Genomic DNA, 27,709 nt, shown 5'->3' with positions numbered 1-27,709 from the left:
ATTATTTTTGTATTATTCGCTTTGGGCATTCGTAAATTCAGAGCGTTGTCAGATTGTCTGTTCATAAATTCAGAGCGTTTCGTTCTCGGGGCATTCAGAGCGCCCGTCACTGGACGCTCCGGCCGAGGAGTAGGGTTGATCTGACCGTTATGACCTCAATGGCAGTCAAGCACCCAAGCTAACGTTGGCTAGCTTGCTAGCTACTTAAAATCAAATCAAATTGTATTTGTCAAATGCGCCAAATATTTCACCTTAGTGAAATGCTTACTTACAAGCCCTTAACCAACGATGCAGTTAAGAAATTACCTAAAAAAAAAGTTAAAAAATATTAAGAGGTAACAAAAACAAATAATTAAAGAGCAGCAGTAAATAACAATAGCGGGGCTATATACAGGGGGTACCGGTACAAAGTCAATGTGCGGGGGCACCGGTGTTGAGGTAATTGAGATAATTATGTACATGCAGGTAGGGTTGTTAAAGTGGCTATGCATAGATAATAACAGAGAGTAGTAGCAGCGTAGGGGGGGTGCAAATAGTCTGGGTAGCCATTTAATTAGCTGTTCAGGAGTCTTATGGCTTGGGGGTAGAAGCTGTTTAGAAGCCTCTTGGACCGAGACTTGGCGCTTCGGTACCGCTTGCAGTTCGGTAGCAGAGAGAACAGTCTATGACTAGGGTGGCTGGAGTCTTTGACGATTTTTAGGGCTTTCCTCTGACACTGCCTGGTATAGAGGTCCTGGATGGCAGGAAGCTTGGCCGAGGTGATGTACTGGGCCGTACGCACCACCCTCTGTAGTGCCTTGCGGTCGGAGGCCGAGCAGTTGCCATACCAGGCAGTGATGCAACCCGTCATGATGCTCTCAATGGTGCAGCTGTAAAATCTTTTGAGGATCTGAGGACCCATGCCAAATCTTTTCAGTCTCCTGAGGGGGAATAGGTTTTGTCGTGCCCTCTTCTTTGTTGTTGATGATGGACACACAGGAACTTGAAGCTCTCAACCTGCTCCACTACAGCCCCGTCAATGAGAATGGGGGCGTGCTCGGTCCTCTTTTTGCTGTAGTTCACAATCATCTCCTTTTTCTTGATCACATTGAGGGAGAGGTTGTTGTCCTTGCACCACATGGTCAGGTCTCTGACATCCTCCCTATAGGCTGTCTCATCGTTGTCGGTGATCAGGCCTACCACTGTTGTGTCATCCGCAAACTTAATGATGGTGTTGGAGTTGTGCCTGGCTGTGCAGTCATGAGTGAACAGGGAGTATAGGAGGGGACTGAGCATGCACCCTGAGGGGCCCCCGTGTTGAGGATCAGCGTGGTGGATGTGTTATCTAACCTTACCACCTGTGGGCAGCCCGGCAGGAAGTCTAGGATCCAGTTGCAGAGGGAGCTGTTTAGTCCCAGGGTCCTTAGCTTAGTGATGAGTTTTGAGGGCACTATGGTGTTGAACACTGAGCTGTAGTCAATGAATAGCATTCTCACATTGGTGTTCCTTTTGTCCAGGTGGGAAAGGTTAGTGTGGAGTGCAATAGAGATTGCATCATCTGTGGATCTGTTGGTGCGGTATGCAAATTGGAGTAGGTCTGAGGTTTCTGGGATAATGGTGTTGATGTGATCCATGACCAGCCTTTCAAAGCATTTAATCGCTACAGACGTGAGTGCTACCGGTCGGTAGTCATTTAGGCAAGTTACCTTAGTGATCTTAGGCACAGGGACTATGGTGGTCTGCTTGAAATATGTTGGTATTACAGACTCAGACAGGGAGAGGTTGAAAATGTCAGTGAAGACACTTGCCAGTTGGTCAGTGCATGCTCAGAGTACACGTCCTGGTAATCCGTCTGGCCCAGCGGCCTTGTGAATGTTGACCTGTTTAAAGGTCTTACGCACTTTGGCTGCGGAGAGCGTGATCACACAGTCATCCAGTACAGTCGATGCTCTAATGCATGTTTCAGTGTTACTTGCCTTGAAGCGAGCATATTAGTTATTTAGCTCGTCTGGTAGGCTTGTGTCACTGGGCAGCTCTCGGCTGTGCTTCTGTAATATTTTGCAAGCCCTGCCACATCCGACGAGCGTCGGAGCCGGTGTAGTACGATTGGATCTTAGTCCTGTATTGACGCTTTGCCTGTTTGATGGTTCGTCGGATGGCATAGCGGGATTTCTTATAAGCTTCCGGGTTAGAGTCCCGCTCCTTGAAAGCGGCAGTTCTACCCTTTTTAGCTCAGTGCGAATGTTGCCTGTAATCCATGGCTTCTGGTTGGGGTATGCACATACAGTCACTGTGGGGACGACATCCTCAATGCACTTATTGATAAAGCCAGTGACTGATGTGGTGTACTCCTCAATGCAATTGGAAGAATCCCGGAACATATTCCAGTCTGTGCTAGCAAAACAGTCCTGTAGTTTAGCATCTGCTTCATCTGACCAGTTTTTTTATAGACCAAGTCACTGGTGCTTCCTGCTTTAATTTTTGCTTCTAAGCAGGAATCAGGAGGATAGAGTTATGGTCAGATTTGCCAAATGGAGGGCGAACTTTGTACACTTCTCTGTGTTTGGAGGAGACGTGGTCTAGATTTCTTTTACCTCTGGTTGCACATTTAACATGTTGATAGAAATTCGGTAAAACTGATTAAGTTTCCCTGCATTAAAGTCACCGGCCACTAGGAACGCCGCCTCTGGATTAACATTCTACAGTTTAAGGCGGAATACAGCTCATTTAGTGCGGATGTCGTTCCAACCTCGTTATGTGGTGGTATATAGACTGCTACGAAAAAAAACAGAAACTCTTTGGGCAAATAGTGAGGTCTGTGTTTCAGTATGATATGTTGGATAAAGGAATAAAGACAGACACCAATGTCAGTTCAATAGCCTTGTTCAAGCATTGTACAAATCCCTACACGCTGAGTCTGGGGAACAGTCCGGCTAGTCGTTTACCTATCAACTAGACTCCGTAACAGTCTGCAGTTTATCATAATATACTCCACCTCAGGCGAGCAAAACTTTAAGACTTCCGTAGATATCGTGCACCAACTGTTTACATAAATGCATAGGCCCCCGCCCTGTGTTATACCAGAGGCTGCTGTTCTGTCCTGCCGATAGTGTACAACCTGCCAGCTCTATGTTCTTAATGTCGTCGTTCAGCCACGACACGGTGAAGCATAAAATATTATTACAGTTTTTAATGTCCCGTTGGTAGGATATCAGTGCTTTCAGCTCATCCCATTTATTTTCTAGCGATTGAACGTTAGCTAGCAGAACGGAGGGCAAGGGCAGATTAGCCACTCGTCGCCTGGTCCTCACAAAGCACCCTGATCTTTTGCCTCGAAATCTACGTTTCCTTCACCAGCGAATCACTGGGATCGGGGCCTGGTCGGGTGTCAACAGTATATCCCTCGCGTCCGACTCATTGAAGAAAAACTCTTCGTCCAGTTTGAGGTGAGCAGTCCCAGTTCTGATGTTTAGAAGCTCATATCGGTCATAGGAGAAGGTAGCAGCAACATTATGTACAAAGCAAGTTAGGAACAAGGTGAAAAAACTAACAAAATAGCATGATTGGTTGAGGGCCATCATCTCAATTCCAGACACAAATGACAGAACACCTCACTCGACCTAGCAGAGCTTCTTAGGCTGTTTTCATGTTATCCAGAGCGTAGTTGTTACATTGGCAACAATTGAATTACGTTTTTTTGCTGACACCGGCCATATTCAACGGGTGTTGAGCGTTCATAAATTCATTAGTTATTCTACGCTCTGGCACACTCCCGACATAAATATGCAACTAGAATGGGTTGTTAATATGACTAGGATTGTGCCTTTGGCTTCTAGACAACGAAAGAAAGTTAATATGAAAACCAGTAGAACAGGAGAGAAATGCTATGAAACCTTTTGGGTGGCAAGCCTAGCAGCTGTTAAGTGCTTTGTGCTGTTTCTCTCTCTCCCTGTGCTACTCCCTACAGCTTGCGTTTGTGAGTTGCCTAGCAACGAGTCTACGCTCTATTTTGGTCGCGGCTTGCTCTATAAACTCACTGTACATGACTATTTTCGGCAAGCCTAAAAAAGAAGTGCTGCTCATCGATAACTGGCATCCAATTTGTCTTCTTAATAATGACTATAAGATATTAGCCTTACTACTTGCAAAAATAATTAAAGAAGTCCTGGATGAAATCATTGATGAAACACATTCTGGCTTTATGAGGAACAGACATATTTCTAACAATGTCAGATTAGTATTAGACATACATGACTACTCAGACCTAATAACCGAGGATAGCTTCATATTATTGTTGATTTTTATAAAGCATTTGACACAGTAGAGTATCAGTTCCTCTTCCACTCCCTTGAGAGACTTCTCTTTGGGGATTTTTTCTGTAAGGCTATTAAGACCATCTATACAAATGGTAACAGCTCTATCAAATTGAAATATGGCACCTCACCTAGATTTGAGTTAAAGAGAGGAATTAGGCAAGGTTGTCCTATCTCTCCGTACCTGTTTTTATTAATCACCCAACTTCTTACAAATTCTTTAAATAATAGTCCTGTACAAGGCTGGGAAAGAAATGATTATAAACCAGCTGGCTGACGATACTACACTTTTTCGGAAAGATGCTATCCAAATTCCCATATCGATCAATGTGATACAAACCTTTTCCAAAGCGTCTGGTCTATATCTTAACATTAATAAATGTGAACTCATGGCTGTCAAAGATTGTGTGACACCTTCATATTATGGTATTCCAGTAAAAGAAGAACTTACATATTTAGGCATAATCATTACAAAGGATCAGAAGTCTAGTGGCTTGCTAAATTTTAACCATCTTATTAAAAAAAACAGAAGAAGCTAAATCAATGGCTACAGAGGGACTTATCTTTAAAAGGAAGAGACCTTCAGCCTTGGTTATTAGGAATCTCTAGACTAACATATGGCGCTCTATCTTTATATCTTGACAGTAAAAAAAGCAAGGAGATAGACCAGATGCTTTTCAACTTTCTGTGGAGAAACCGTACCCATTACATTAGGAAAACTGTTGTAATGAACACTTATGAGAATGGTGGGCTGAATTTTCTGGACTTTACGACCTTAAATAATACTTTTAAGATCAATTGGATAAAACAATTCCTAAGAAGACACACTTCTATGTGGCATTTTATTCCTCATCATGTCTTCTCTACTTTTGGTGGCCTTAACTTCATGTTGGTTTGCAATTATAATATTGACAAAGTTCCAGTGAAACTTTCTGCTTTTCATCGGCAGGTTTTCTTGTCATGGTCCATCATTTATAAGCATCATTTTTCTCCACACAGATATTATATATGGAATAATCGGGATATATTGTATAAAAATACTTCTTTGATTTTAGAATATTGGTTCCGAAATAATATCCTATTGGTGAGCCAACTGGTAAATAATATCCTATTGGTGAGCCAACTGGTAAATAATATCCTATTGGTGAGCCAACTGGTAAATAATATCCTATTGGTGAGCCAACTGGTAAATGCAGAGGGTCTTTTACTCAGTTATAAGGAATTCTTATCACTTTACAAGATCCCTGTAACACCTAAAGATTTTGAAACTGTTTTAGATGCCATTCCCTCAGGTGTTGCTTTATTATTCAGGAACGTGTCAAGACCCTCAGAGCCTACCTTTCGTTGACCCTGTTGACTCATCAGTAGGAAATATTTGTTTCTCTTTTGGTCCATTCAACAACAGAGCGATACGAACCTTGTTTCAGCAGGATGTTTTATCTATACCTTATGTCATGCCTTATTGGAATGGAATTATTGATAATATCTGTTGGGAAAAAGTTTGGATGTTGCCACACACATACCTACTTGTCAACAAAATTAAGGAAGTTTCCTTTAAAATTATTCATAAATATTATCCTGCCAACCACTATATGAAGAAGTTTAAGGAAAACATGAACTCAAATTGCTCCTTTTGTAATGACCACCCAGAAACAGTGTTGCATCTTTTTTGGCATTGTATTCATGTAAGAAAACTGTGGCAAGACATCAGAAGATTTATAATTGAACACATTTATGAAGATCCTACACTATTGTGGAGAGATGTACTGCTTGGATTCTTTACCTACGATAGAAATAAGCTGAAACATTTTAATGTAATTAATTTCATTATTCTTTTGGCCAAATTTCATATTCACAAATGTAAATTTACAAACTAAAAACCACATTTTCTTACCTAGAAAAATTAATTGAACTGTATTTTAAGACAATTAAATACTCTACTAACAAAAAAGCTGTTAGAATAATAAGTGTATGTATGTCCCTTAAGGTCCTTGTGTAATGTGATATTGTACCCCCTAGCCCAATTGTCCTTTGTATATTATTTATATATACTTGTGTTCCCACATGTACTTCCTGTATTGATTTGTTGTTAATTTATTTTTATTAAAAAAATACTATTTTCGGCAAAATATGAATTCCGGTCAACCAAGACACAGTTCCTATTTTATGACTGACGAGATTTGATAAATTCTGACACCAATATAATCTCACGAAATTATCCAAATTAACCTGTAGACTGATAAGCATGACGCTGAAATGTATTTTCTGCAACTAACGTTAACCGTTAACATCCCTACTCTCTGTCTCTCCATGGTTATCTTATGAACTGGGCTCACGACACGAGCGCTTCCTGCCAGGGGCAGTACAGCCCTCATCTATTACTGTGACTGAGCCAGTGGGAAAGACAAGAAGAGACTTTTAACCTGAGAAGAACTACCGCAGCAGAGGACATCAACAGCTATAAGACAATGCTTTGTATTTTTGTTTTGTAGAGCAGCCCTTTAATGCTAGGTCGTATGACCACAGATCACAAGCTGGCTGTAAATAATTGCCAATATTGTTAACATAAAACATGGTCATAAATAAAGCTGTTATGTTACTGTATAGATGAGCACTGTCCATCCCCTGGATAAATCTTTGACAAGATGGAGTAGAATGACTCAGAGATGGGGGTTCAGGGCGGTCAGTTGACAATACAAAGTGCTATCCTCCACAAACAAGGGCAAATGTAGGCCTAGTAGTTGGCCCTACTACTTGGCCCTCAATATGCAGACTCATTTCAGTGTGAGAAACTAGAAACTAAAGTTAGGCTACCTCTTGAATGCCCTTCAATTGAAAATGTATGGAAGGAAATATTTCCCCTTGAAACAAGGACATTACAAAATGACAGTAATGAATTGAAATGATCCAAAGATGAAGTCTCGCAGCGGTATCAGTGACACTGAGTGGACCAACTTCTCTCCAGAGGAGCAAACAATTAGTAGCCAGGACAAACATATTTTCACGATTTCATTATCATAAAAATCTGTAAATCATAGCACGTTTTGGGGCTTATTCAATAGTTAACTGATAAGGTAGAATCCTAAAGAAAAATAATGTTAAAAGTACAATTTTATATTCCTTAAACATAAATACAAAATAATTGTCATGACTTTTTGATTAATGGCCAAGTGTCAAAACACCAGTTTTAAATGTCCAAATTCATAATCAATATGCCAAAATAAGTTGTGATATTTTGAAGACCAATACATAAAATGTACTACGTACACACACATAGTCACTCTTCTGTTCAGATTAACTAAATTTGTACCTTCTATAGTGCACATGCACTGATATTTACAAAGTGGTCACTCAAGACTGGAATTGATTAGGTTGTTCTATGGAAATCAATAGTGCACGCAAATTAATCACGCACATTGATATTGTATTGAAATGAATGAAACTGGGATAATAACCGCGGCGACATGTACCATTTGCGCTCTTCTGACAAACCTCAGTGGACTTGGGTATACTACATATATCTGTCGATAGATGTCTACCTGTCGTAGCCCTTTTATCAATTTACAGAGCCAACATTTCCATGTGGGGCCCATATGGATTAATGAAGGGCTGTTCCACAGGCCCCATGAGGGAAACTTTGTGGCGCAGTGGTCTAAGGCACTGCCTCTCAGTGCAAAAGGCTTCATTATAGTACCTGGTTCGAATCCAGGCTGTATCACATCCGGCTGTGATTGGGAGTCCCATAGGGTGGTGCACAATTGGCCCAGGTCATCCGGATTTGGCTGGAGAAGGCCATCATTGTAAATAAGAATTTGTTCTGAACAAAATACTACAATTATTATTTTATTTTTTTTAAACATCCCTTTCATAGCACCTACCACTCCATTCGGGAAATCTGTGTTGAGTAACTTTTTCTCCATCACCTCAATACCCTGGATAGTATTCATAATGAAATCAGCCCCTTTGGGTAGTGCTGCTGTCGCTGTGTTACCACTCTTCTTCATCCATGTCTGAGTCCATCTGCAGATCAAAAGTCTCCTGTCTTTTTAAGTTTGATCCGGGCCTTTTCATAGGTAGCTGTGAAAATAAAATGTTTTTTAAGTATTTAGACTACTGATCTAGTGCAACATTTCAGTCTTTATCCTCTAAATGGCCATCTTAGCTGGTACCTAGATAGGTTAACCTTTTGGGCCAGACATGGACAAACCCATGTGGGCTACAAAATCTGAGTCAAGTTTCTAATTTGTGTTTCGTTTACATTTTTTACGAAACTCTAACAACCTTTTATAAAATAAACGTTTTTATCAATTCCACAAAAAATACTTAAGTCCTTAAATTGATTCCACTCAAAAAAGACAAAGAATAAATTCCCAACATGCTGTATTACCGCATGTGAATCGCAAATCATTTCTCAAGCGAATCCTGATCAATTCGTCAATATTCTACGACCAAAATGCCAGCATTTAACACAATCCTGTCAAATTTGATTTGCGTCTACAAACATGGCTTGAAACTTGGACCGAGTAGTCAAACAGCTGATAAATACAGCGCGGGCTGTAAAATTATCTATTGATTAATGTATCCTCAAAGAACGACAAAATTAACCCCGAAACACACGTGTTTCCTTTACTACTAACGCAAGCTTGTTCAACAAGCAAACCATTTTGCTAACGTTAGCTCCAATGCAAAACAAGCTAGCTATCTAGCCAACGTTAGCTCGATAGCGCAACAAGGCCGACTATAGTTTGTGTGTGACTGACACGGCTAGCTAACTCGACAACACACGTCCTATCGCTCAACAGCAAGTCAAGGTCTAGTTTGTTCGTTAAGCGGCTAGATAACAAGGAAAATCTCTGGGTAAATGTGACACCTCTGTGGAAAGGTGAGACTGAAAAGTGTCAGTAGGATTCTTCTGAGATGTCCTCAGCAATTGTTTTCTGTGCTAGGCTACATTTGTAAAATTTAGGGATTGGCTGTTCTCATTACCAAAATTGGTAAAGGGCCCAATTGGGACCCATGTTATAGCCCACATGCACCACTGTGTAAAAAATACCACACATTTGTGAATCGTTGCATTAATCAAGTGTGCAACATTATGTGCAATATGGTTTAGATGAGAAGCTCCTGTATAGTTTGAATTGCTATCCTTATTTTGTCTATATACTATGGTATTTACGGTATGCTAATAGGTGCACACACACATGATGCAGGAATGTGGCTTTGGCCACACCACATCCAAGGCTAAAGTAAGTATAGTGTAAACAGAAAAGGTGCAAATCTGATGTTGAAGAGAGCGATCTTACTACACATATTTTACTAATGTAAATCCACCCTTAATCTCACATCTAAAGGCAATTAGCAGGCGGATGACGGGGTCAATCTCTCCTCTGAGAACAGGTAATATCCGCTCTCAGGTTGAGAGCTGTGGTTGCCTACTCAGCACAACACACACACACACACCACATAGAGCGAGAGGAAGAGAGAGATACTCAGCATATCTCCACAAATGTATGCTGTTTGTCTGTTCTCTTGGGTATGGTTTGTTTTGTATCATGTGTATGTATGCTGTGATTCTGGTGTGTATTGTCTCTTGTGTGCGTGTACAGTATTTCTCTTTTCGAGCATGGTGTTGGTATATAATGTTTCTCGGGAATGTACAGGCTATGTAGGATAAGTGTACCTATTAAGCCCACAAATCTAAGTTTACACATTTCTAACCTAAATGATACTCTAACCTATACTCTAACCTTTAATTTTGTTAAAATTGTAAAATAAAAATAAATATCATCAAGAAATAATGATTTTATTCAAAAACATGCGTGTCACAATTATTGGCACCCCTGTATTTAGTACTTTGTGCACCCTCCCTTTGCAAAGATAACTGCTCTGAGTCATCCCCTATAATGTTTGATGAGGTGGGAGAACACAGGAAGGGATTTGAGACCATTCCTCCATACAGAACTGTAGTTTTTGTGTGTTTTAATCAATTTAAATTCGTACAAAAAACATTTATGCTTATGTACATTGAATATTAGGGATATCAACACACAATCCCATGTGTTTCAATGCAAACCGGGCTTAATTGGAACATCAGCGATTTATGGTGAAAAGACAGAATAGTCTACTCATAAAATATTTAGAAACCAATGGTTTGGGGTATAAATATGCAAAATGGACTGCAATATTATGCGAAGTTAGTATTGATCATATTGAACAATATTTATTCATTGTCATTTACATTCTGTATAGAGGTGGTGTGTTTTGTGCAGCTGTACTCTTTAAGCCCACCTGAGAAAAATGTGGAATTTACAAAAATGGCATCTACAGTTGAAGTCGGAGGTTTACATACACTTAGGATGGAGTCATTAAAACTCGTTTTTCAACCACCACTAATTTCTTGTAAACGAACTATAGTTTTGGAAAGTCGGTTAGGACATCTACTTTGTGCATGACACAAGTAATTTTTCCAATAATTGTTTACAGACAGATTATTTCACTTATAATTCACTGTATCACAATTCCAGTGGGTTACTAAGTTGACTGTGCCTTTTAAACCGCTTGGAAAATTCCAGAAAATGATGTCATGGCTTTAGAAGCTTCTGATAGGCTAATTGACATAATTTGAGTCAATTGGAGGTGTACCTGTGGATGTATTTCAAGGCCTACCTTCAAACTCAGTGCCTCTTTGCTTGACAAAATGGGAAAATCAAAAGAAAACAGCTAAGACCCCAGAAAAAGAATTGTAGACCTCCACAGGTCTGGTTCATCCTTGGGAGCAATTTCCAAACGCCTGAAGGTACCACGTTCATCTGTATAAACACCATGGGACCACACAGCCGTCATACCACTCAGGAAGGAGACGCGTTCTGTCTCCTAGAGATGAATGTATTTTGGTGCGAAAAGTGCAAATCAATCCCAGAACAACAGCAAAGGACCTTGTGAAGATGCTGGAGGAAACAGGTTCAAAAGTATCTACATCCACAGTAAAAACGAGTACTATATCGACATAACCTAAAAGGCCGCTCAGCAAGGAAGAAGCCACTGCTCCAAAACCACCATAAAAAAGCCAGACTACGGTTTGCAACTGCACATGGGGACAAAGATCGTACCTTTTGGAGAAATGTCCTCTGGTCTGATGAAACAAAAACTGTTTGGCCATAATGACCATTGTTATGTTTGGAGGAAAAAGGGGGAGGCTTGCAAGCCTAAGAACACCATCCCAACCGTGAAGCACGGGGGTGGCAGCATCATGTTGTGGGGGTGCTTTGCTGCAGGAGGGACTGGTGCACTTCACAAAATAGATGGCATCACGAGGAAGGAAAATTATGTGGATATGTTGAAGCAACATCTCAAGACCTCATTCAGGAAGTTAAAGCTTGGTCGCAAATGGGTCTTCCAAATGGACAATGACCCCAAGCATACTTCCAAAGTTGTGGCAAAATGGCTTAAGGACAACAAAGTCAAGGTATTGGAGTGGCCATCACAAAGCCCAGACCTTAATCCTATAGAAAATGTGTGGGCAGAACTGAAAAAGGGTGTGCGAGCAAGGAGGCCTACAAACCTGACTCAGTTACACCAGCTCTGTCAGGAGGAATGGGCCAAAATTCACACAACTTATTGTGGGAAGCTTGTGGAAGGCTACCCCTAAACGTTTGACCCAAATTAAACAATTCAAAGGCAAAGCTACCAAATACTAATTGAGTGTATGTAAACTTCTGACCTACTGGGAATGTGATGAAAGAAATAAAAGCTGAAATAAATCATTCTCTCTTCTATTATTCTGACATTTCACATTCTTAAAATAAAGTGGTGATCCTAACTGACCTAAGACAGGGAATTTTTACTAGGATTAAATGTCAGGAATTGTGAAAAACTGAGTTTAAATGTATTTGGCTAAGGTGTATGTAAACTTCCGACTTCAACTGTATGTATAACAAGGTTCATTTAACAAAATAAGACTACATTCATTTAAAAATGTAAGCTGTGAATGCCTGAAATCTATTATCTTGTTGTAGATCACCAGGTTATGATGCTACTGTGTGACTGACATCCAGGCATGACTGCTAGCATGAAAAACTCATATTTTCCATTGGTAAGAAATAGCAATTAATCCCCACAAAGTAAGCTATCATGTGCATATATCAGCACATTAATCTCTTAATTTTACAGAAAGTATAATTACTTATCCGAGAAGGTACTAAAAATGAAATGTTTTTTTTTTGCAGATTTGAAATTGGTCACTAGTGGGAACTTACACAGAATTGTCAATAACAATAATAGAATCAAAACATTTTTTATTTATTTTACCTTTATTTAATTAGGCAAGCCAGTTAAAAACGAATTCTTATTTTCAATGACGGCCTAGGAACAGTGGGTTACCTGCCTTGTTCAGGGGCAGAATGACAGATTTTTACCTTGTCAGCTCAGGGATTTGATCTTGCATCCTTTCGGTTACTAGTCCAACGCTCTATCCACTAGGCTACCCTGCCGCCCCAGAACTGTTATGGATGTAACAACCAGATTAATTAGTTAAATCCAAAGATGGAAGTGGGTTTAATGGGTATGTGGGCTTAATAGTTACGCTTACCTTTTTGTGTTTAAGTGTGTCCTTTGTAATGGAATACACTACATGACAAAAAGTATGTGGACACCTGCTCTTCGAACATATCATTCCAAAATCATGGGCATTAATATGGAGTTGGTCCCCCTTTTGCTGCTATAAAAGCCTCCACTCTTCTGGGAAGGATTTCCACTAGATGTTGGAACATTGCTGCAGGGACTTGCTTCCATTCAGCCACAAGCATTATTGAGGTCGGGTACTGATGTTGGGCGATTAGGCCTGCAGTCGCCATTCCAATTCATCCCAAAGGTGTTCGATGGAGTTGAGGTCAGGACTCTGTGCAGGCCAGTGAAGTTCTTCCACACCGATCTCGACAAACAATTTCTGTATGGACCTCGCTTTGTGTACAGGGGCATTGTCGTGCTAAAACAGGAAAGGTCCTTTCCCGAACCGTTGCCTCAGCAACCAAAAAAGGTAGTTGTATAGTTAAGAACAGTATCTTGCAGGATTCAATAGGTGGGATTGTAGAGTTGTTGCCGGTCCCTTTCTTTGCGATCGTCATTCTAATGAAATCCAGAAAGAACAAAACCCTGTCCTCAAACATTTAGTGTATGTAGTCTTCATAATCATCATCATCCTCCTTCATCAATTTAGGATTTTTTCCTTTTTTTCCTTTTTCTGTGTATTTCGTTCAGAATATCATTGTATGCTGTTGCATTAAGATTTCCCTTCACTGGAACTAAGGGGCCTAGCACGAACCATGAAAAACAACCCCAGACCATTATTCTTCCTCCTCCAAACTTTACAGTTGACACTGCATTCGGGCAGGTAGCGTTCTCCTGGCATCCGCCAAACCCAGATTCGTCCGTCGGACTGCCAGATGGTAAAGTGTGATTTATGACTGTAGAGAATGTGTTTCCACTGCTCCAGAGTCCAATGGTGGCGAGCATAACACCATTCCGGCCGACGCTTGGCATTGCGCATGGTAATCTTAGGCTTGTGTGCTGCTGCTCGGCCTTGGAAGCCCATTTTTATGAAGCTCCCGGCGAACAGTTATTGAGCTGACGTTGCTTCCAGAGGCAGTTTGGAACTCGGTAGTGAGTGTTGCAACCGAGGACAGACGATTGTTACGCACTACGCGCTTCAGCACTCGGCTGTCCCTTTCTGTGAGCTTGTGTGGCCTACCACTTTGCGGCAGAGCCGTTGTTGCTCCTTGACGTTTCCACTTCACAATAACAGCACTTACAATTGACCGGGGCAGCTCTAGCAGGGCAGAAATTTGACGAACTGACCTGGTGGAAAGGTGGCATCCTCTGACGGTGCCACGTTGAATGTCACTGAGCTCTTCAGTAAGGCCATTCTACAGCCAATATTTGTCTATGGAGATTGCATGGCTGTGTGCTCGATTTTATACACCTGTCAGCAATGGGTGTGGCTGAAATAGCCGAATCCACTCGTTTGAAGGGGTGTCCACATACTTTTGTATATATAGTGTATGTGCTCGACTATGCAACAGCCATGCTGTGTGTTAAAAGCACCTCACTCGCTCTGGTCTGTGTGGTATGGGGTGATGACAAGGCCTGATTGTGTGGCAGTCACACTAGCATCGGAGCAGACAGGCTCGCAGTGGAGTAGACGACTGGTGGGTTTGAGGAGGGGGTGACTGCACTGACAGTGGGCCTCTTTAAATAAATGTTGCAGGCATGGGGTGGGGGGAGGAGGAGGGAGGGATGTGGAGGCAGGGGATATCCTGCTGTCTGCGGCATACATGACTCACTAAACACATGCTGTGCGGGCCTATCAGGGGTGAGGATATAGGTCACGTGACGCAGTGTGTCGCTCTGGCAACGTGATCACATAGGACCTCTCTCGGTCTTCCTCTTTCGTTCTCGCTCGCTCGCTCTGTCTCTCTCTTTCTTTCTCTTTCCAGCTCGTCACTGTCCCTGCAAATCTGGGACATCGGAAATAGAGGGAATGGAGAAAGATAGAAAGAGAACTAGTCCCTCCTTGCTGCACTAAGCACACTGGCACGATGGAGGACCAAGGCCTGTTCCTGGGCCTGCTGCTAACTAGTGACAAGTGATTGAGATGTATCAGCAAATGGACCCCTTTCATTTTTTTATCTCTGGTTACACTGGAGCCGGAGGTGTGCTCGGCATGGGCCGGCTGGTCGCCTAGAGAGGTACAGCTCTTCTGTCATGGGGAAAGATAAGGAGCGGGGGTTTGGTTTCTCATGTGGCACGGCGGCCAACGGATCGTCTTTGAGCCCAGCGGCTAGGGTTCCTCTGGTTTATCAGGACACAGGGAGGAAGGGGGGAGAGAGGGGTTACTGTTAAGCTATGGCGTGGCTCTTGGGGAATGGGCCTCTTCTCTGAAGAAGAAGTTATCAGTTCACAGACACAGACACACACAAACACACAGCACTTCAGGAAGAATCTCGCTGACTTCCTGTATTTTCTGTTTGTTTAACAAGCCATAAATAGACATGGGGTGATTTGCAGACGACACGTTTCTGCCAAATAATGTGTTTTGCACCCACCATGTGATTCACGGCAGCAAAACAGCCCCATTTACTTTATCAATGTGCACACATAATGTATAACACCAATACATACATAACATTCCATTGAGTATTATCTGAAAGCGGAGTGTCCCCACTCACACATTTGAACAATAGCCAAGTGTCCTGTGATTGTGTGTTGCAGCCGTTTGCACAATGGTGTCGTCTCCACCCCAAAGATACTGCCAAGATGCCAGAGAGTGCGTGGAAGCTGGTCTTCTACACCATGTCCTGGTCCTACAGCACCTACCTGCTCTTCTTCACCAACTACACCTTCTTCCACGACCCGCCCTCCGTATTCTATGGTAAGACGTAGTACATGAAACAAGGTTAATAAAAAGAAGCTGTGCACTTGATGTATTGTTAGGTAGACCTAAAATAGTCAGTAGTCTCTTTTTCTACTAATAACTACAGTTAAAGCAATGACAACACAAGCAGAGGTCTGCTTTCTTCAAAGTGATCTTTTAACCTGCTCTTTTTATACTAATAACTGCAGTTATTCAGCTATAATAACCTAAAAACAAAAGCATCTGTAACTAAAGCATTTAAACCTTCAAAGCCTGGCCCCAAAGATTCCTCGGGAGGTATTTAAGAAGAGAAAAAGAGGAGGTCTGCACTCTTCCAAGTTACTTCCCTTCTTCTACTAATAACTCCAGTTAAGCAACGATAGCAAACTCAAGAACTAAATGCTAAAGGAACTGTAACCAAGCATTGTCCTATAGAACCCTCCAGATGCTTATTTTACAAGTATTCAAATAGAAGCCACATTTGTATTTTATATTTGCATTTTGTGTCTGAACTGACCACATGGCGTGTCTACTCTCTAACCATTACCCTGAACAATCCGCCTTCATTCTTTTATCTATCATTTATGGCATTCCTTCCTTCCGATTCCATCAGACTTTCAGTTGTCAGTCGGTGCTTGGGTTCGTTTCAATCTCCCTTTCCTCGATTGAGGCGATCAGTTGTTCTTTAAAAGGCCCTCCACTTTTCTAATAGCTGTCACGCACATTGAGAGTAGTCATTCAACCTGCTCAGGCTAATGTGGCTCTGCTTTTAGTTCTCCGAGAGAGCGAGGCTTTAGCTCTTGTAGAAAGAGAGAGAGGGGAAGGGGGAGAGAGAGAGGGGGGAAGGGGGAGAGAGAGGGGAAGGGGGAGAGAGAGAGAGAGGGGGGAAGGGGGAGAGAGAGAGGGGGGAAGGGAGAGAGAGAGAGAGAGAGGCTCCTATTCCTGTAGCACTCTAATATCTCTTGCCACCATGTTTTCAATGTTTAATGATGGAACGTCCGATCAATAAACATTACGGCCTGTAACCTCATCTCATGGAGTCAAAAGTTGCCCCAAACGTTCCGAGAAAAAGTTTCCGTTTACAATACCCTTAAGGCCTTAAGGGAGTGATGATGATGATGGCTCCTGGTCCTCACATGCCTGGAAAACCTGACACCCCTGCAGCTCCCACCTCAGGTATTCCTCTGGAAGTCACCTAGTATAACCAACCAGAACAGCTGCTCCCTGCAGAACCAAAAACAAACACTTCTTGTAAACTTCTACCAGTTAGACTGTATGTACAGCACCAGTCAAAAGTTTGGACACACCTTCTCATTCAAGGGTTTTTCTTTATTTTTACTATTTTCTACATTGTAGAATAATAGTGAATACATCAAAACTATGAAATAACACATATGGAATCATGTAGTAACCCAAAAAGTTTTAAACAAATATAAATATATTTTATATTTGTGATTCTTCAAAGTAGCCACCCTTTGCCTTGATGACGGCTTTGTACAGTCCTGGCATTCTCTCAACCAGCTTCACCTGGAATGATTTTCCAACAGTCTTGAAGGAGTTCCCACATATGCTGAGCATTTGTTGGCTGCTTTTCCTTCACTCTACGGGGTCAACTCATCCCAAACCATCTCAATTGGGTTGAGGTTGGGTGACTGTGGAGGCCAGGTCATCTGATGCAGCACTCCATCACTCTCCTTCTAGGTCAAATAGCCCTTACACAGCCTGGAGGTGTGTTGGGTCATTGTCCTGTTGAAAAACAAATGACAGTCCCATTAAGCGCAAACCAGATGGAATGGTGTATCGCTGCAGAATGCTGCAGTAGCTATGCTGGTTAAGTGTGCCTTGAATTCTAAATAAATCACAGTGTCACCAGAAAAGCACCGCCACACCATCACACCTCCTCCTCCATGCTTCAAGGTGAGAACCACACATGCGATGTTGACCTACTCTGCGCAGTTGGAACCAAAAAACTCAAATTTGGACTCATCAGACCAAAGTACAGACTTCCATCGGTCTAATGTCCATTGCTTGTGTTTCTTGGCCCAAGCAAGTCTCTTCTTCTTATTGGTGTCCTTTAGTAGTGGTTTCTTTGCAGCAATTCGAACACGAAGGCCTGATTTACGCAGTCTCCTCTGAATAGTTGATGTTGAGATGTGTCTGTTACTTGAACTCTGAAGCATTTATTTGGGCTACAATTTCTGAAGCTGGTTAACTCTAATGAACTTGTCCTCTGCAGCAGAGGTAACTCTGGGTCTTCCTTTCTTGTGGCGGTCCTCATGAGAGCGCTGTTTCATCATAGCCCTTGATGGTTTTTGCGACCGCACTTGAAGAAACTTTTCTGAACTTCATGTCTGACCTTCATGTCTTAAAGTAATGATAGCCTGTTGTTTCTCTTTGCTTATTTGAGCTGTTCTTGCCATAATATGGACATGGTCTTTTACCAAATAGGGCTATCTTCTGTATACCACGCCTACCTTGTCAAAAAAAAATTAAGCTGGTTGAGAGAATGCCAAGAGCGTGCAAAGCTGTCATCAAGGCAAAGGCTAGCTACTTTGAAGAATCTCAAATATAAAATATATTTTGATTTGTTGAACCATTTTTTGGGTTACTACATGATTCCATATGTGTTAATTCATAGTTTTGATGTCTTCACTATTATTCTACAATGTAGAAAATAGTAAAAAAAATTAAGAAAAATCCTTGAATGAGGTGTGTCCAAACTTTTGACTGGTGCTGTAGGTCAATAACGTTATATCTTGTTTGATTACCTTACATGGAGGATTTGGCTCCCTCTCTTTATATTGTCGTTAACCAAATGGGATGTAGCTAGAGAGGGTGTGTGTGTTCAGGTGCAAATGTGTACATGCCTGCTTCTATGATTGTGCCTTGATGCTTGTGTGTGTGGGTGTGTGTGTGTCGATGGGTGGGTGGGTGTATCGATGGGTGGGTGTGTGAGTGTGTGTGTCGATGGGTGGGTGGGTGGGGTTGATGGGTGTGTGTGTGTGTTGGTGGGTGGGTGGGTGGGTGTGTGTGTCGATGGGTGGGTGGGTGCATATGTATGTGTACATGTTTGCCAGTGTGCTAATTGTGTTTGTCTGTGCCAGCATGCATGTTTGTGTGTGTGCATATGTGTGTGAGCGAGCATGTTTTTGTCTGTGCCAGTGTGCATATTCATGTCAGTGTGTGTCAGTGTGCGTGTGCGTGTGTGTCAACATGCACATGTTGGTGTGTATACAGTATGTGTGTGTTGGTTCCTATGTAGTTCCGCCAGGCCTCTCCTCTAACCCTCAGTGTCTCTCGCTCTCTCTCGCTCTCTATGTCTTCTCCCCCTTCCAGACTGGAAGAGTGGCATGACGGTGCCCACGGACATCGCCGTAGCCTACCTGATCCAGGGCAGTTTCTACGGACACTCCATCTACGCCACGGTCTACATGGATGACTGGAGGAAGGATTCTACCGTCATGGTGGTGCACCACGTTGTCACTCTGGCCCTCATCACCTTCTCCTACGCTTTCAGGTAGCTCACCACACCCTGCCTGGTGGCCCCAAGTTTGGGAAACGCTGCCGTAATGTGATGCTGTGTAATCTTACTGCCTGTCATATAAAATGGATTGAATACTGGATACATTTCCACGTAGCAATAGTTGTAAATGATAGATGTAGGTTAAGGTTCATTTTTATGTTATGTCAATTTGTGGAATCAGAACAGTGATTTGTCATAGTGTAAAAAGGCTCTAGGTCAGTGTTATTTGATGACCGTTAGACTGTTCCTCTGTTTCAAACTGTATTTGTTTTAAAGTCAGTCTGTGTCATTGACTAAGTCTCACCCCCTGGCTGTCACATTGTATGGTCTAGCTAACCGTACAGCTGTGTTCTTGGCAAATGTTGTTTGTGTACCGATGTTGTGCTCCCCACTGCTCTCTCCTTTCAGATTCCACAACATTGGGTTACTGGTGCTGTTCCTCCACGACATCAATGACATCCAGCTGGAGTTCACCAAGCTCAACGTCTACTTCAAGACCCGAGGAGGGGACTACTACCTCGTCCACGACATCTTGTCCAACATGGGCTCGGTCAGCTTCAGCATCACCTGGTGAGGAGAGAGAAGACACACCCAGACAAGCACACACGCATGCATGAAAACATACTACAGTTTACTATAGAATACTACAGTACTTAGTATAGAATTCTATAGTAAACTGTAGTATACTGTAGAATCCTATACTACGCACGGTAGTATCCCCGGATCATGTGTAGTACTTGTAGTATACTGTAGTAAATTCGAAAGAATTATCCGCAAAAAAAAAAAATACTACAGTAATTTCCTCAAAAACACTACAGTCCGTAAAAGCCCTTTTTAACTAAAGTAAATAAGACAGTATTTCATTTTCATATACCCTGCCCATTCCCCTCCCCCATATTGCAATTTGTGCCACAGTATATACTACACATTTATTTTACTACAGTATTTATACTATAAAGTTCACTTTAAATTGTACACTATACTACAGTAAATACTACAGTAAATACAGTCTGCAAAAACAGCCGTATTCTAAAATTGATTAAATTAATGTTTTTCCTCATCAATCTACACACAATACCACACAATGACAAAGTGAACACAGGTTTGTGGAAATGTTTGCAAATGTATACAATTTTTAAACAGAAATGCCTTATTTACATAAGTATTCAGACCCTTTGCTATGAGACTCGAAATTTTCATTTCCATTGATCATCCTTAGTATGTTTCTACAACTTGATTGGAGTCAATTCAATTGATTGGACATGATTTGGAAAGGCACACACTATATCCCACAGTTGACAGTGCATGTCAGAGCAAAAACCAAGCCATGAGTTCGAAGGATTGTCCGTAGAGCTGTGAGACAGGATTGTGTCGAGGCACAGATCTGGGGAAGAGTACCAAAACATTTCTGCCTCATTGAAGGTCCCCAACAACACAGTGGCCTCCATCACTCTTAAATGGAAGACGTTTGGAACCACCAAGACTCTTCCTAGAGCTGGCCGGCCTGGCAAACCAGAGCAATCGGGGGAGAAGGACCTTTGTCAGGGAGGTGATCAAGAACCCGATAGAGCTCCAGAGTTCCTCTGTGGAGATGGGAGAACCTTCCAGAAGGACAACCATCTCTGCAGCACTCCACCAATCAGGCCTTTATGGTAGAGGGGCCAGACAGAAGCCACTCCTCAGTAAAAGGCACGACAGCCCGCTTAGAGTTTGCCATGATAAATGATAAACAAGATTTTCTTGTCTAATGAAACCAAGATTGAAATCTTTGGCCTGAATACCAAGCGTCATGTCTTGTGAAAACCTGGCACCATCCCTACAGTGAAGCGTGGTGGCAGGATCATGCTGTGGGGATGTTTTTCAGCGGCAGGGACTGGGAGACTAGTTGGGATCGAGGGAAAGATGAACGGAGCAAAGTACAGAGAGATCCTGGATGAAAACCTGCTCAGGACCTCAGACTGGGGTGAAGGTTCACCTTCCAACAGGACAACAGCCCTAAACACACAGCCAAGACGACGCAGGAGTGGCTTCGGGACAAGTCTCAGTATGTCCTTGAGTGGCCCAGCCAGAGCCCGGACTTGAACCCGATCTAACATCTCTGGAGAGACCTGAAAATAGCTCTGCAGCGACGCTCCCCATCCAACCTGACAGAGCTTGAGAGGATCTGCAGAGAAGAATGGGAGAAACTCCCCAAATACAGGTGTGCCAAGCTTGTAGTGTCATACCCAAGAAGAGTCGAGGCTGTAATCGCTGCCAAAGGTGCTTCAACAAAGTTCTGAGTAAAGGGTCTGAATACTTATGTAAATGTGATATTTCAGTATTCTTTATTTATTTTTTTTATATACAAAAATTTCTAAACCTGTTTTTGCTTTGTCATTATGGGGTATTGTGTGTAGATTGATGACGGAGGAAAAAACAATATAATCAATTTTAGAATAAGGCTATAACAAAATGTGGGAAAAGTCAAGGGGTCTGAATACTTTCCGAATGCACTGTTTACCATAGCAGACTATAGTATTTTTTTCATGTGGGACACACACACACACCTGTCCTGAGAGGTCACAAGGGTGTTTGAAGCCACGGACAATGCTAGTCTTTGTCCCCTAAAGCATCAGAGTAATACAGCTCCTCTGTGTCCCCCCTCTGTGCAGGTTTTTGTTCCGTCTCTACTGGTTCCCTCTGAAGGTTCTGTACGCCACCTGTGTGTCCAGCCTCCAGTCCGTCCCAAACATACCCTTCTATTTCTTCTTCAACAGCCTCCTCTTGACACTCCTCTGCATGAATATCTACTGGTTTTTGGCAAGTACTGGACCTCCGTCTGCAGCAGGTCACAGATCGCACACTGTACTGATGCTCATTTGTCAGATGCTTGGTTAAACAAGCCTAATCTAATTCAGAGAGGGTAATCACTCAGAGATCCATGTTCCCAAGAGGTGAATGGCATGACAGTTCTATGACCATTGCCTGGTCTTCTTCGTTCCTATTAGCCTCTGTCAGGGGTTGATACAAGCATTAGAACAAAACTGTACTATGTGACATCAGACCTCTCTCCCTTCTTTAACCCCTGACCCCCCCTTCTCTCTGCTCACAGTTCATAGTGGCGTTTGTAGCGAAGGTCCTGACGGGGCAGATGAAGGATGTGAAAGACCTGAGGGAGTACGAGGGTGAGGAGGGAGCTCAGAGGGCTGCAGCCCTGCTCAAGGACCAGCAGCGGCTGCAGAGTGAAGATGCAGGACATCTCAACAACTCTGCTGAAGGGTGAGGAGACACAAAGTTACACACACTACTTCACCACGTTGCATTTAACCAGTGTATGTGAATCACCAAATTGTATGTTTTATAGTATACATTACCATGAATGTTTTACCGTACTGAAGTAATGTCACAACCATACACTATACAGAAACTTCATCTCCAGGAGACGATCATTTCAAAAACATCCAGAGAGAAGGTTTTTGTCAGGCAAACATTAAGAGAGAAAGGCCCCTTGGCCTCAGATGACTCACTAAATGAAATGACTCACGCTGGGGTATCTCAGCTCAAAATTCATTGAACCCCTACTGATTTACCAAAGCAAACCACACCAAGCCAAAAATCCTCTGCTGATCCAGCCCTCACAACAACTGCTTAATCCCACTCTTTACTACAGCCCGGTCCAACCAAAAATAATACGTTAATCTCTTCCCCTCGCCCCGGTCCCTTCGTATCTGGATTCTGCAACATATAAGGGCAAGAGGCTAGGGGAAGGAAGTACGGGTTGTTGGACTAGCTCGACATGTATACTTAGAAAAAGGCTTCCAAAAGGGTTTTACCTGGAACCAAAAATGGTTCTTCAAAGGGTTCTCCTATGCGGACAGGCGAAGAACCCTTTTCGAGTGTAGACAACCATTCATCACACTGTAAACCTCATGCCTAAAACAAACCCTTTCCAAACTACCCCTACGCCCTAACCGGCTACAGTATGTGTGATCAATATGGCAGACAACAGTCGAAAAAAAAGCGTCTTCTTGTGTAATGAATGAGCCCCATGCAAAGATGAACATTGTTGTTCTGGTACATCCTTGGGTGTAGCTGTCCTCTTTCTTCTTCTTGGGATTCTACTTAATATTCCTCTAAGCCCGATTGGAGGCTGAGGTGGTGGCATCCTTATTGCTATCTGGTTGTGAAGATTCCCATCCACCACACCCATGTTAAATCTTATATCACACCATGCTCCAATGAGCTCTCCCCTTGAGGAAGTGCCTCTGCTATGGCTTGGCATACGTGGATCTGTTCCCAGTCCTCTTGTAACCCCAGTAACCTGTGCTCTGTCAGACCACCCAGTATGACCTCAGAGCTGCAGTGAAGTAGCCTTGTCTTGTGTAACATACAGATAGACAGGATCAAAGCGCTGTACTTACTGATGTGTGATTATGTGGTTTCAGCCTGACCCAGCCCTTATCTGGCGCCCTTGAACACCGGTGATATCCTTTTGGTTTTACCATGCGTATAAATAGCTGATCACCTTTCCGCTGGCTGACAGTTGGTCCTTTTTTTCCCCTTCTCTCCTCTCCTTTCTTCTCACAGGAAGCACGTGCAGAACGGGATCACCAAGGAGAAGCATCTATAAAGGCCTCTCTAGTTCCACCTCCTGGCACGACCTAGATTGTTTCAGACTTAGGTCTAAGTGACTCTAGGGGTCTCGCGAAAAGGAGGAAAAAACAATTGATAATTTTTATTTCCTTTTTTTTTTTCCATCGTGTTCTATAGATTTTTTGTTGTTATTATATCACTGTGAATGTTATTTCAGGTGACATATGTCTTATATTAACATTACGTTTGAAGAAAAAAAAAAGTGTGAGTTTCGGGAATGTTTTCTCGCGTAGCCTACCAGGACGTTTAGAATTAGTGTTAGCTCTAACAAACACTCGCCAGACAAGGTTGAGCTACTGATGTTTAGGCCTCTAGTCTAGACCTATACAAACTAGATAACGTGCACACGTTAGAGGACTAAAGCGTTCACACAGTAACCATGTCAAAGGTCATCTCTAGTAGAGGGAGACCTGTCTTTTTAAAGAGCATTCCTCTTAAAAGCGTAGTGGCGTTTTTAGTTTCTACCTCCTCTTATTCCAGGTGTGAAGGCTAAAATACTAAAGGGAAGTATTGCATCATGTCACTACCGAGGGTGTGAGAGAGTGCACTTTGTGTGTGCTGGCTTTGTTTTACCAACGTGTATTGATTTTCATATCATTGCACAGGTCGATAGTGAACACAGACGTTACCACAGCCTGACCTGCATTATTTGAAGAGCCACGTCAGTGTAGTATTGATGTGTCTTGCAAATGTGAATTACTCGTGTTCAGATTTTTAAGGGAAACATTAACCTTTCAACTTTTTTATTTGTTAGTTTTTTGCCGTCGATAAATATGCATAAGAAATATTGCTTGCATTCCTGTATCGGAAATGTATTGTCACATTTTCCGTTTTTATAGCATCTGTTATTGCACTGAAATGAAGGCATACAAGCTGATAGCTGGTTAATGACAGCTGATATACAGTACCAGTCAAAAGTTTGGACACACTTACTCATTCCAGATTTTTTATTTTTGTAAAATCATAGTGAAGACATCAAAACTATGAAAAAACAGATATGGAATCATGTAGTAACCAAAAAGGTGTTAAACATATTTTATATTTGAGATTCTTTAAAGTAGCCACCCTTTGCCTTGATGACAGTTTTGCACACTATTGGCAGTCTCTCAACCAGCTTCATGAGGTAGTCACCTGGAATGTATTTCAATTAACAGGTGTGCCTTGTTAAAAGAACATTTGTGGAATTTCTTTCCTTCTTAATGTGTTTGAGCCATTCAGTGACAAGGTAGGGGCGATATATAGAAGATAGCCCTATTTGGTAAAAGACAAAGTCCATATTTTGTCAAGAACAGGTCAAATAAGCAAAGAGAAACAACAGTCCATCATTACTGACATGGTCAGTCAATCTGGAAAATTTCAAGAACTTTGAAAGTTTCTTCAAATGCAGTTTTTAATAACCATTAAGCGCTATGATGAAACTGGAGCTCATGAGGACCGCCACAGGAAAGGAAGATCCAGAGTTTCCTCTGCTGCAGAGGATAAGTTCATCAGAGTTACCAGCCTCAGAAATTGCAGCCCAAATAAATGCTTCACAGAGTTCAAGTAACAGACACATCTCAACATCAACTGTTCAGAGACCGTGTGAATCAGGCTTTCATGGTCTAATTGCTGCAAAGAAACCACCACCAAAGGACACCAATAAGAAGTGACTTGCTTGGGCCAAGAAACACAAGCAATGGACATTAGCCTGTGCTTTGGTCTGATGAGTCTAAATTTGAGATTTTTGGTTCCAACCGCTGTCTTTGTAAGACGCAGAATAGGTGAACGGATGATCTCTGCATGTGTGGTTCTCACTGTGAAGCATGGAGGAGGAGGTGTGATGGCATGGGGGTGCTTTTCTGGTGACACTGTCTGGTTTATTTAGAATTCAAGGCACACTTAACCAGCATGGCTACCGCAGCATTCTGCAGCGATACACCATCCCATCTGGTTTGTGCTTAGTGGGACTGTCATTTGTTTTTCAACAGGACAATGACCCAACACAATTCCAGGCTGTGTAAGGGCTATTTGAGCAAGAAGGAGAGTGATGAAGTGCTGCATCAAATGACCTGGCCTCCACAATCACTTGACCTCAATCCAATTGAGATGGTTTGGGATGAGTTGGGCTGCAGACTGAAGGAAAAGCACCAACAAGTGCCAAGCATATGTGGGAACTCCTTCAAGACTGTTGGAAAAGCATTCCAGGTGAAGCTGGTTGAGAGAATGCCAAGAGTGTGCAAAGCTGTCATCAAAGGGTGGCAACTTTGAAGAATCTCAATATATTTTGAGTAACACTTTTTTGGTTACTACATGATTCCATGTGTTATTTCATAGTTTTGATGTCTTCTCTATTATTCTACAATGTAGAAAATAGTAAAAATAAAGAAAAACCTTTGAATGAGTAGGTGTGTCCAAACTTTTGACTGGTACTGTAGCTGAAATCGATTGATTGGGTTGAGCATCAACCTTATGATTTCGTTAAAGAAATGGATTTGACTTATCTTGATAACCAATATGTTGGCAGTTCACAGAAAGCAAAGGGCCCTTGTGTAAAAGAAGATAAAAATCTAATATAAAAAAACATATATGCACATATGAAATTCAGGAATGCATGACACTGGAATGGCTTTTGGAATGTGCTATGAAGTCATTTTTTAAAAACACAAATGAAAGAACTACATAATCGTATCCTTTATCAATGTGCAGAACTCATCTTTAAAAAAGTGAAGTCATTCAAGCAGACACCACCACACAGTCCAAATGGTTTGGTATCCTCTTTGCATTTGAATGTGCTCCTGGTTGTGTGTGCCAGTGTGCTGCGACTCTCCAGGTTTTTCTTTGCTGTGACTTAGAGGGGGGTGCTGTCCTTTACGATCAAATTCAAGCTCTTTCATTATGATGAACAGCATGCTTGTGCTGGAACAGTCCACAGATGTGGCCAGGTAGTAGTGTTCATAGTTGTGGTATTTCAGTACCCAGCTACCACTAGTGCCAGTGCCCAGGATAACATAGCTTTTGATTTTACATTCAAACATTGTCATTATTATTCTACTTTTTTGTTGTTGTTGAATCGCTGCTGTTTCTGAGAACACTTTTGTAATCTAGTCGTGTCCCTTTTCCTGTGTATGCGTTTGTTAATTGTTTGGTACAAATGATGTGGTGCCCTGATTTCTCCCGTGGTACTGTCCACGAAGACGTGTGCACTTTTCCTCCACCTCGGCCCAGCTCTCTCCCGGTCTGTCCTCTCCACCGCAGACCAAAAAAACACCAAAAACCTGATTGGCTTTGTGAGGTAAAACTGCTCACAGCAAATTCACTCCAAAAAAGAAGTAATAGGTTATAGAGTAGCAGTCAATCATTTGAAGTTTAATTTTGAGGCAGATTTCACTGTTCTTTTTGACCAGCATTGAATACAAAAGTCCATCCACGGTTCAGGATGAAACCTTCCACCTTTGTGGAAGAAGTATTATTCTATGCATTTCCTTTGATAGTTTAATGCTTTAAGAATGTGCCAAAAATATTGATCTTTCGCACCGAGAAGTGTTCTGATGAGAGGCCTGGTTGAGACCTGAGTGGCTAGAGGAGAAAGAGGGTGGTTGAGGTGAATGTGAAGGGCTTACACCCCACAGGTGTTTCTTACAAATTGCACTGTCATTTATGTTATTGTTTATTAGGGGGAAAAAAATTCAGGGAGAATTATCATTTGTAATTAATCTGGGCACTTAAAGTTTCAATCTGACCACTTTCCAAATACGACCACTTGGGAATGACAGGTACTTACTATTTTGTAATACATTTTTAAAATAATTCCATTCAACCAGTGTTATTGTATCATGTTTTCCTTACAATAAAACATAAGTTAAAAAAAGAAACCTG

General features: G+C 42.0%; 1 protein-coding gene across 3 annotated transcripts in view; it reads left to right on the top strand.

The window, feature by feature from the left end:
• The window catches only part of LOC106613669 (ceramide synthase 1), a 46,770-nt gene extending 19,065 nt beyond the window's left edge, over positions 1-27,705 (top strand). The window contains exons 1-7 of one of the 3 annotated variants that reach the window (XM_014216173.3): positions 12,366-12,384; positions 15,558-15,717; positions 19,036-19,216; positions 19,631-19,792; positions 21,874-22,021; positions 22,314-22,480; positions 23,789-27,705. In XM_014216173.3, the coding sequence (XP_014071648.1) occupies positions 15,603-15,717; positions 19,036-19,216; positions 19,631-19,792; positions 21,874-22,021; positions 22,314-22,480; positions 23,789-23,831 (816 nt within the window). In that variant the 5' untranslated portion in view covers positions 12,366-12,384; positions 15,558-15,602 and the 3' untranslated portion in view covers positions 23,832-27,705. Of the gene's footprint in view, positions 1-12,365; positions 12,385-14,724; positions 15,035-15,557; positions 15,718-19,035; positions 19,217-19,630; positions 19,793-21,873; positions 22,022-22,313; positions 22,481-23,788 lie in introns of those variants that run through there. The other 2 variants (XM_014216174.3, XM_014216172.3) reach the window with 2 other exon arrangements.
• Positions 27,706-27,709: the final 4 nt, after the last annotated feature.

This window comes from Salmo salar, chromosome 10 (assembly GCF_965601325.2).
Source record: "Salmo salar chromosome 10, fSalSal1, whole genome shotgun sequence".
Classification (NCBI taxonomy): Eukaryota; Metazoa; Chordata; class Actinopteri; order Salmoniformes; family Salmonidae; genus Salmo; species Salmo salar.
The sequence above is the reverse complement of the archived record's forward strand: the minus strand, read 5'-3'. Positions and strand labels throughout refer to the sequence as shown.